Raw genomic sequence first — 9,779 nt, 5'->3', positions numbered from 1 at the left:
AACACTCGACTCTAAAGAAATATATATTTGCAAGTTGGGAGATTGTAAGTTAACAAAGAAACACACATGGGTCCTATGAATAGGTTAATTAAGGGTTCAGCTCTGTAACTGAGCAAACAGCAGCTACGAGCAGGGCTGTGAACCTGCCTCAAACTATACAGTACATTAAATACCTTGAATGAGGTATCTCATTCCCCTACAGTTAAAACAAAAATCAGATATAGCTGAAAGTATCCTCTCATGTAATAGTAACACACCTAAGCTGACCTTCAAGAAAAAGGGTTAGTGATAGCAATCTCCATTGGTGGCAATCTTTTTCCGATTTCAAGTCATAAATGCATTAGTGTACTAGCAACGGGTATAGAAATGTCAAATGAATATGATAATGTACACTTATTGAACAGACTCAGCAGACGGTACTGCTGGTGCCAGACAGAGAGCCTAAGTACATGCCTTTATAACCATTCTGTGAAGTCCCAGACTTGATCAATGTTCTACAGGAATTGCAAACCATCACTATCACAGTAATTAATGCCCAGCAGACTTGCAGTCCCCTGGCTTACTGCCTGGAAATGTCACCAGACCGAGCTTTTTTCGCATTCCACATTCATTAATTGACAAGTTACTCTAGAAACAGGGAGGAGCAAAACCATAGACCAAGAGCTTGTTTAAACTGGAAAATCTCCACAACATTTAACACTGATAATAAATCACAACATACAGTACAACCTCCCCTGGTCAATCTTAGGTGGTCACTGCATAGGCAAGGAGATTATCAATTTAAACTTGATCTCAAAGGATCCCAAAAGGGTTTTACAAACAAGAGGGGACCCACTTCATCCCCCACTCAGGAGCCACCAGTGAGAGCCACCTTAAACCGCCACCAGCCCCACTACTCAGATCAGATTGAGAAGTGAGGCTCCGCCTCAAAACCCATATTAGGAGGGGGCCCACAGGCAGGCCCAACTGTACAAGCTCACAGTGGAACTCGGCCAGGACACTGGGGTTAACACCCCTCCTCTTTCAAACAGCACCATGGGATGTTTAACGCCTAAGAAAATCAGAACCCAGGTTTGAAACCTCATCCAAAGCCAGCAGTGTCACCTGGAAACTTAGGTTCTGAAGACAATAGTCTACGGAGATTCATTCCGCTCCTGAACCAGTAAGAGCTCTTTAAGATTTGACTTCTATGATTAAGTGGAGTGCAGGAAAATTAGGCGTATAATCTTGTTCCTCTGTAAAACAGGCCCAATGTAGTGCATTCATGTCTGCGGTTTCCTTGTACCGAGAGACATCAGTGCACACATGTGTAGTGATGATACACAGCTGTTCAATAATGAAATAAAGATACTCTAAAAAACCTCACCGCTGACAAGATTATCTTCATCTTCAGAGTCAACGAAGTGTTCGAAGTCCAAGCTAACGAAAGCATTCTGTTGGAGGAATTACAATTATGATTCCCAGGAAATATGCATTGGAATAGATACATCACTATAAAGAGAAGATATAAAATATGTAGGGCACTCAGACCAGCACCAATTTCCCCAGAAGCCAATTAACCTACCAGTGTGACTTTGGAGAACATACAAAATCCACACAGACAGCACCTCAGGTCTGGAACTGAACCCAGGACACAGTGCTACGACCCACCAATGCCGACCACAGTGCCGTGGCGCTGCCCGGAGATTTAAAGCATACACAGTACTTTTATAATTGATCATTTTGTTCTTTGGTTTCAGAATTTGAGTATTTGATTAGCAGTAGGGCTACATGTTCTAATGGCTTGCAGACTGCTACTGTAAAAGATCTGTGGGGGAAAAAAAAGATAATAAAAATAATTAAAAGACTGGTTTTATAGCAAGATCCTGCAAAAAACTTACTTTGTGTTTCAGAAGCTTTGGCCATTCTCCTTTGCTTTCCTTGAGGAGTGTCATCACTGGCTCGTTGCACTTGATATCTACAGAGCACTTGTCTTCAACAACATTGCCATAAAGTTCCAAGTCTGCATAATAGTATTTTTCATCGACACAGGCGCTGGAAAGGATTTTTAAAAGTTACTAGACCCTTCATAAGAAATGCAAGATTAAATAACATTAAGTCTTTGTGTGACAATTCATTGAAAAAAAACTTCCATATAAAATTTATTAAACGCAATGCATCATTTACAGGCCTATGATTCTAAGGCAAAAAAACTGCTAAAACCTCAGTAATGCTGGATTCTCATGCATAAAGGCAACAATTGTGGCCTTTGATATTTTAAAGGGCAGGAAGGAAAGTGAATTTAAAAAATGTAATCAAGAAATAATTTAATTTGACCACAAAGCGCACTACTCGCACTAAGCAAGCTGAAGGCCAGATGCCAGCAGTGGCCTCCCGATTTTACAAAGGGCAGCAAATTTTGTACAGTGCCGACACTCCAATTACAAAGAACGATCTTACAAATATGACTCACTGAAATTGTTTTGCCTTTTGACATTTTTTCCTTAAATTAAACCCAACCTTGAGTTTTAAAAAGACGAAGCTTTGAGATTTAAAAATTTAGAGATCTACTCAATACCCAAATTTGTCCCACATACTAGAAACAATTCGCAATATTGCCAGTACATGTGAGCTCCTGTCTAGTTACAGCATGTTCTTCGTGCTCTTGGATATGCTGGAAGTGAGTTCTATAGGAAACCAACCCTTTCGAAAACTGTATGACAAATTTTATCTCCATTAAAAGATCTTAACAGACATTCCCCCCAAAATTAGATTTCATGTTAAAACCTGCTTAATTAATAACAGCCCTCCATGACTTATCACAATCAACATGTAATTGGGTAAAAAAAGCATCTCTAACCTAACATATGAAAGCCAAACTCTTAAATTCCATTTCACAGTTTTTCATAGCAGGATGGGCAAAAACACCAGACCACAACAAGCAATTGTAAATGTACCTGTATGTCACTTTGTCATGATGAAATGTATACTGCTGTGCTCTTGGATTTAGGAGCTTAAACTTTAATGTAACAGAGTCTTCTCTCTGAAACCATTTAATTTCTGGATGAAGTCTAGAAAAAAATGAAAAGTTAAACAATTGGCAACAGTTAAAAAACTGAATCTAAGGTTACCGATGTATACAGCTTTTTTCATTTGCATGCAGCTTTTGGAAAAAACAAAGCTTTTTCATTTTAGACAGAAATGTGGTGTGTATCCACAGATTCATTTAGTTATACCACTTGTTTCAATTGATTTGTCATGGTAAAGTTTTGACTAGAATCTTGCATGGACATCGGTTGAGTTGTATTAATAAAACAAAGGCATGAGATCTTCAATGATCAAGCTAAAAACATTTAGTAAGAGGGATAGGATGCTCACACTGTAACTAAAAATCACACCTACAAAACAGCATACCCAAAATAAGCACATTGTTTTTTAAAGCAAATCAAGACACCAAAAAAAAGTTTGCAATACCGTTTGTTAGGTGCAACATCTTGGAGAACATGGCCTGTTTGCGGCAGACCTATATTTTTAGAAATTAGGGGGGAAAAGGTTGATTTGTAAAACTTTAAGAGGTAAAAAAAAGACTGCAAAGATAATAAGAGGAAATTACACAATAATATAAGCTTAATCAATGGAGCAATATTTGGACAGATTTCAAACCAACTTCTATTGATTACACTTAACACTGGCCAATAACCGATTTGCTTTTAACATGACAGCACAACTGGCAGGACTGTCATGTTATTTATTCTGGGAGTGATTTATAAACAAAGTAAAAAAAAAACTGAGTTTTAACATGACAATATTAGATTGCGTCATTTCTGTTCCCAGGTTAACCCCTGGGTCCAAGTCCAAACTGCCTTACCATCCTCCACACGGAGATCCTGGAGAGCCCGGACAGAGTTGCCTCTTTGTAGATGCACACTGCCGAGAGATCCACAGCAAGGTTAGAAGATCGCACTCGCCTTATCGTTCCTTTCTGCTATTTACTGTGAACTATCCAGTCAGGTTTCCAAGACAACGGTCAGGATGAAACCACAACTGGCAGCAAACCCACCACCCACCCCTGCGAGCACCCGCGCTGCGCAGTGGAACTGAATGTGGAGAAGCTCTTATTCTTTCAGCTACAACCACCTAGAGATTTCAAATCACATTTTAGAATCGGAATCTGCAATGTTTATCATAAAGAACGATCAACAAGCATTAAACAAATTACTCAGTTCAACTGAGGGTTTAATTGAGGAGCAGAGGACTCAGCTGGAGTGAATTCAGACATTGGGATGGCAAAAAAACCGAGGAAAAGAGGGCAATACAGAAGCTGTGTTATTTCAGCTCAGCAGCTGTTTTGCGGCGGCCCAATTCAGTCAGTGACAAGCATCTGATTAAAGAAGCTCTGTCTTTAAAACGCAGTTTCATATGTTGCTGATAAAAGAAGAGAGGCTGTTCATCAGCAATCAGACGTGAAGCGTGTACAAAACGTCTGTTAGGAACTGTTCAAGACATTTCACAGTAATTGTAAACTGTTTTTGCACGAGCTGTTTTAGAAACAATGGGGAATTCTGCCTGACAGTTTTGCATTTTGTTTCTGCACCACAGGTGGTGCTGATAAGCTTAGTGGGGGGGGAGAATCTGCATCACTTCCATTGTGAGTGATGTATCCACATTATTTCTGCACTGGCACCTTTCCGCAGGCTTCCTCAGGAACCCACGGCCACCCCCTGAAGTTTGTGGGTCCCTTTTACACAACAAACATCTACACCCAATAGAGGACTGTGGGAAAGCTATTTTAGACACACACAGCAGAAGAAACATGAGCTGGACTGCCCAGTCCGTGCTCTTGGAAGATGAGCGTTTTGGGAGGAAGTAACACGTACCCCTCCCCTGGGCCTTCCAGCCCCTCCTGAGAGCAGGGCTCAGGGATGTCGGGTGACCCCTCGGCGACCCCTTCCTCCAGGACCTGCGGAGCGGACTGCAGCCTGACCAACACAAAGCAGACAAGGGGTGCAGCCTCCTGTTAGGATTCCGCCGGCTAAGCAGCCCTCATTTGTCAGACTTGGTAAAACTCAAGGCTGGACTGGCTGCCCACTGCACGCTTCACCAGCAGCTGACCAATGAGGAAGCTCGAGGGGGGGGGGCGTGGCAAGACTGGCTCAGGAAGTTCGGAAAAGCAGACCCTCCCCCGTCACTCACTGCATGGGCTGACCCGGCTGCTCCTGGCCGGACAAGCCTCGGTCTTGGCACATCCGTTTCAACCTCTCCAGGTGCTCCGGGTTGTCCACCCCCATTCCAGTAGCTAGAATTTCCGAGCGAAGGCTGTAGTCATTTACATGCATCTTCAATGCAGGAAGCCAAGTAACATGGACCTTTGAAAGAGCAGGGGAGAAACATGACTAATTCTGCAACTGTTCACCCGCAAAAGAATCAGTCATTGTCATGAAGATTTACAACAGCCTTGATACTTCCAACCAAATGAAAGCCAAGAAAGCTGTTGCCACCTAATCCTTTGTACTTGCCTGCCCATCACAGGCAGAAGGGTTTTACTGTCAACTGTGGAGGTAGACATGAACCAAGCTCAACCTTGCAGCTGCAAGAATACAAGACTTCAGACTGCTTTCGACATAAGAATGCAAATAAAATTAATACTTACCACCGGATCAACCCATACTGTTTTTTCCAGACACAGAGCAACTTTAGCTTCATGTTGAACACGTTTAATCTTCTGACTGATGCGTCTCGTCACCTAGACGCAAAGGCACATTCAATAAGGTTCTGCACAAGAATGTCTTTTCTGTACAAATTAAAAGGCCAACTAGTCTGACTAGCAAAGAATATGAACTACCCGAGAACAGGCTTCTCATGAAAACCTGCTTTCAGAAGGTCTTACCTTTGGGTGCCACTCCGTTTCACTGTCTATGGGCTTCACACGGCACAAGATGAACTCCACTGCCTGGGGGGGCAGACTGTGAAACTGGCTGGGCAGCACCAGCAGCTGATGGGCTTTCACCTCCTCCGTCCTGCCCTCGTCTATGAACCTCACACAAACCCTGTAGAAGAGGCAGCCCACCTTCTCGGGCAAGGACAGCACCTGTACCCTTTAAAACGGACCAGAAGCGCAAAAGAGGGTTAAGCTTAGAGGCTCAGAGGGCTAGAGACATCACAGCTTCTACAGCATGCATTTGCTCCATTGCAAAATAACCCTTAGTGAGAGGCACATGGACAGCTGAGTGACCAATCAGGAAGAGCCATCTCACTCAAGGTCACTACAACTGTTGCACTGTAGACTCGAACCCCTGCCCGACTGATACCGGACCCACAGTCCTCTTCTTTACTCCTGCCACTTACAAAAACCCAGAACACATTAACTGAGGGCTTCCAAAACTGAACGGGTTAAGGTTCATTCCAGGCCAAAACCAACATGTCACTTTTTTTTTTAACCTTCCAACACAGAATAAACCTTTACCTGTTCCTTTGTGGCCTACGCATGCCGACACAGCTCCCTACTCAAGCAGCTGAAACTGAAGATTTGGGGCAAATTCAGATATCGAACCCACATTACACTTCAACTGCATGAGGCGTTTGTTACCTGTGTAAGACAGTCTCCTCTTGCACTCCATAGAGCCCACCCTTTTCCACATTCACTGCACTGCGCTTATGGTTCACATAGTACTCTGCCATCTCTGCTGCCAGTCTCTCGTAGCAATCGTCCTTCTTGCGCACTATCCGACCAAAGAAGCAGGAAGCACTCTCTACATGCAAGGGCAGAATCTGAAAGATATGAAGAACACACCTGAAGTATTCAACACTGACATTCGCAGAGTCATCTCTTACTGACTGGTGCTGCAATAATAACCGGCAACCCTAAAAAACAAGTACAAGACTCGTCTTTATCAGGGTGTAATGAAATGAGTGCTTCAGCACTGCAGCAGTAGCAACAGATTCTCCGAGTGAAATAAACTCTTCTTTACAATTTATATTAGAAGGCCATGACTCCTATGAAAACTCATGTCACACTCACAAACGTATCTAAAATTAACCTTCCCCCCCCCGACATCTCCTTCCAAATTTCCTTCTTGTACTGGAGTGACTGACATTGTGTGCACATCCAAGTCTAACCTCTTTTTCCCTTCCTTGTCCTCACCCTCTCAAAACCACCACCCTCATCCTCCCATTCCGTCAAGAACCTTGGAATTATCCTCTAGTCCTCCCTCTTCCGCCAGCATTTCTCGGTCACTTCCCTGGCTGCTGTCCTCCTCTTCCGAGCCCCTCTACTCTAAGATCTGGGACTTCTCCGATGCCCCTTCACTCTCGTCACAGATTGTCTTGCACCTGCTAACCATCCTGTCCACATCATCCAAGATTCTGCTGCTCCGGTGGGCTTTCCCTCCCCGGTCTCCCACGACTACCCAACCTCAACTGGTTTAACCAAAAAAATATAAAACCGATTCTCACTTACTGCTTTCTCAATTCTCCCGAATGTCCAGATTATTGATCCCTATACACATGCCGACAAGCCTTGTCTGGAGGTACCTATCACCTTTCCAGCTGGTCCTGCCATCTTCCTCCACTGTACAAAACTCATGCCTTCAGTTGAGTTTGGGACAGTATGGGCACTTTGGGTTCAATCAATCTATTATTGCTCATACCACTATTATACTGCTAATGTATGTGTACCATCCTAATTTTGTACTATTGAAAATACTGTACTTGTGCACTATACAGTATACAAAATATAGATGAGCTGCCCTGGTAACAGCATTTGCTCGTGTCCATGCGTTGTGCTATATAATCATGTTGGCACATTTCAGATTGTTGGTTATTAAACTGATGCAATCTAAATGCCTTCTCAAAACACTTCGAAGACAAATGCATGAACTGCTGCAGCAGACTTTATGCAGTATTAACAGTTTAAATGTGTCACCAGTGACAGTTTCAGCAGCAGAGTTTAACTCCCTTTTACACACTGAACTGTGCTTTTCGGTTTATTAGCAGAACGAACAAAGCATGATGCTTAATGGTAATACAGATCAGTTAATCAAAAATAGAGAAAGTATTCTTTTGTATTGCAATTTCTGCAAGATAAAGGCAATATGTGAGTGTCTTCACCTGAGCACAAAGACTAGAAGTAATTTATCAAAGTTTTCATTAATACATGTATTGCATTATTATTTCTTAAGTCTCCTAATAGCAAGAAACCTAACAGTGTGTGTAGAGCAGCCAGTTTTTGTCTTGGTTTACAGTGCGTGGGTCCTTGAGTACTTGCACAGACTTGTTCATTTTGCCACTTCCTCCAAGATTCTGCTGTTACACTTCTCCATGTGTGGCCAATTGAATGACACTTGCCAGTCTCTGTAAGTTTAACCGGTTAACATGACATCCAGAAAAGGGCATCTTGGAATAACTCTTGTACAAGTCTACCAATCCTAAAAAAAGCTCACCGTTATACATCCGGAGTCTGGGATCTGCAGGGCATCCAAGTCCGGGTTAAAGGTGTGACGGTCTGGACAAGTCCTTTCATTTCTTGAATGAAACGCATGCAGTTAAGTTTTGCTTTTTATAAAAAAAGGGGAAAAAATAAACATTTCAGTGCTCTATCCTGTCTATCCTCTTAAATTGAGAAATGGACAGAAGTAAAAAAAAAAGCGTGAACACGAACAAGATGAAAACAATAAGGTTCCAACCTGCAAAAACCAAAGCATTTCAAAGAGCTGCAGAGTGGTCTTCTAGATTTCTGGTCCTCTCTTGCCTTCAACACCCCCTCGGCAAAGTGGATGAGCTCCGGTGGCACTACTGCCCCAGCACGCTCAAAATACCGCAGGACTCCCACCACATGCCCGGTGTTCCTTTCCGAGAGCAGCAGGACAGACTTGGTCTTCTGGGCCTGCTGCTCCACCGCGTCCTTTCAAACAGAAAGAAAACCCATCAAACACAGCAGCACAGAGCCTTTCAGTCAACAACCTTGATCCTGACACGGTCAACACTGGGAAAGGGTCAGAGACCTAGGAGCTGGCTTTAAACTGGTTCTGCGGGGCAGAAGGAAAAAAACAAAGATGATACTAAGAAACAATGAAAAAAATGCCCCTAGCTAAAAATAATCGCGCTGAAAAGGTAACAAAAAAACCACTCATACCATTTCAGCTAGGTTCTGAAAGTGATCTGACATACAATGCAGCCGACTTCCAAACAGCTTTGAACACCTGGGAAACCCATAGTGCACCACACAGGTGGCATCTGTAATCCCCAGGGCGTTTATGCACTCATTGGTCAAAACTAAAAGACAAAAATCAGAAAGCACACAGCCATTAAACACAACAATAATTAAGGTACGATACAAACTAAGTTCCTCTACAGCAAGCGTATGAAAAATAGTTCAAGATAAGCGGGTCTAAACAAGCTATATATAAAGGTCCTAGAGAAGAATGCATGCAGAATTTTGCAGCTACTTTAGGACTATAAAATAAACGAGATGCTTTAATTTTTAGAACATTTATATTAGAACTGCAGAGAAGCCTATATTCACCCAGAGCAACACTTGTCCCTGGAGAGATGTCCTTCCTCCACTGCTCAATGACAAAGTTAAACTCGTACGTCAGGCCCTGGTGAGCTTTCATGCAGAATGCAGACGTTCTACACACGGCCTGAGAATAAAAGCAAAATGCCCAGGGTAACTAGCAAATTCTGTTTATCATTCCAGAAAAAAAAGGTTCTCGATTTGCAGTCAAATCAAATCTTGAAGAAATTCAGGTCTTTAGGCCGACAGCTTGGATCCCCCACCCTGGAGTGCTGGTGTAGCCACAGGT

General features: G+C 42.8%; 1 protein-coding gene across 4 annotated transcripts in view; it reads right to left on the bottom strand.

Moving 5' to 3' along the window:
- Positions 1-9,779, bottom strand: part of tdrd12 (tudor domain containing 12) — a 36,863-nt gene that overhangs the window by 9,941 nt on the left and 17,143 nt on the right. For all 4 annotated transcript variants that reach the window (XR_011182815.1, XM_015368036.2, XM_015368035.2 and 1 more), the window contains 14 exons: positions 9,500-9,617; positions 9,110-9,249; positions 8,661-8,878; positions 8,418-8,499; positions 6,566-6,747; positions 5,867-6,074; positions 5,630-5,722; positions 5,173-5,345; positions 4,857-4,958; positions 3,848-3,906; positions 3,454-3,502; positions 2,937-3,050; positions 1,881-2,034; positions 1,367-1,433 (listed from right to left, as the gene is read on the bottom strand). Coding sequence is in view for 3 of the 4 variants with exons in the window: in XM_015368036.2 (XP_015223522.2) it covers positions 1,367-1,433; positions 1,881-2,034; positions 2,937-3,050; positions 3,454-3,502; positions 3,848-3,906; positions 4,857-4,958; positions 5,173-5,345; positions 5,630-5,722; positions 5,867-6,074; positions 6,566-6,747; positions 8,418-8,499; positions 8,661-8,878; positions 9,110-9,249; positions 9,500-9,617 (1,759 nt within the window). In the remaining variant the exon portion in view is untranslated. The remainder of the gene's footprint in view (positions 1-1,366; positions 1,434-1,880; positions 2,035-2,936; positions 3,051-3,453; positions 3,503-3,847; positions 3,907-4,856; positions 4,959-5,172; positions 5,346-5,629; positions 5,723-5,866; positions 6,075-6,565; positions 6,748-8,417; positions 8,500-8,660; positions 8,879-9,109; positions 9,250-9,499; positions 9,618-9,779) is intronic.

This window comes from Lepisosteus oculatus, chromosome 20 (assembly GCF_040954835.1).
Source record: "Lepisosteus oculatus isolate fLepOcu1 chromosome 20, fLepOcu1.hap2, whole genome shotgun sequence".
Classification (NCBI taxonomy): Eukaryota; Metazoa; Chordata; class Actinopteri; order Semionotiformes; family Lepisosteidae; genus Lepisosteus; species Lepisosteus oculatus.
This window is presented reverse-complemented; position numbering and strand designations above follow the sequence as displayed.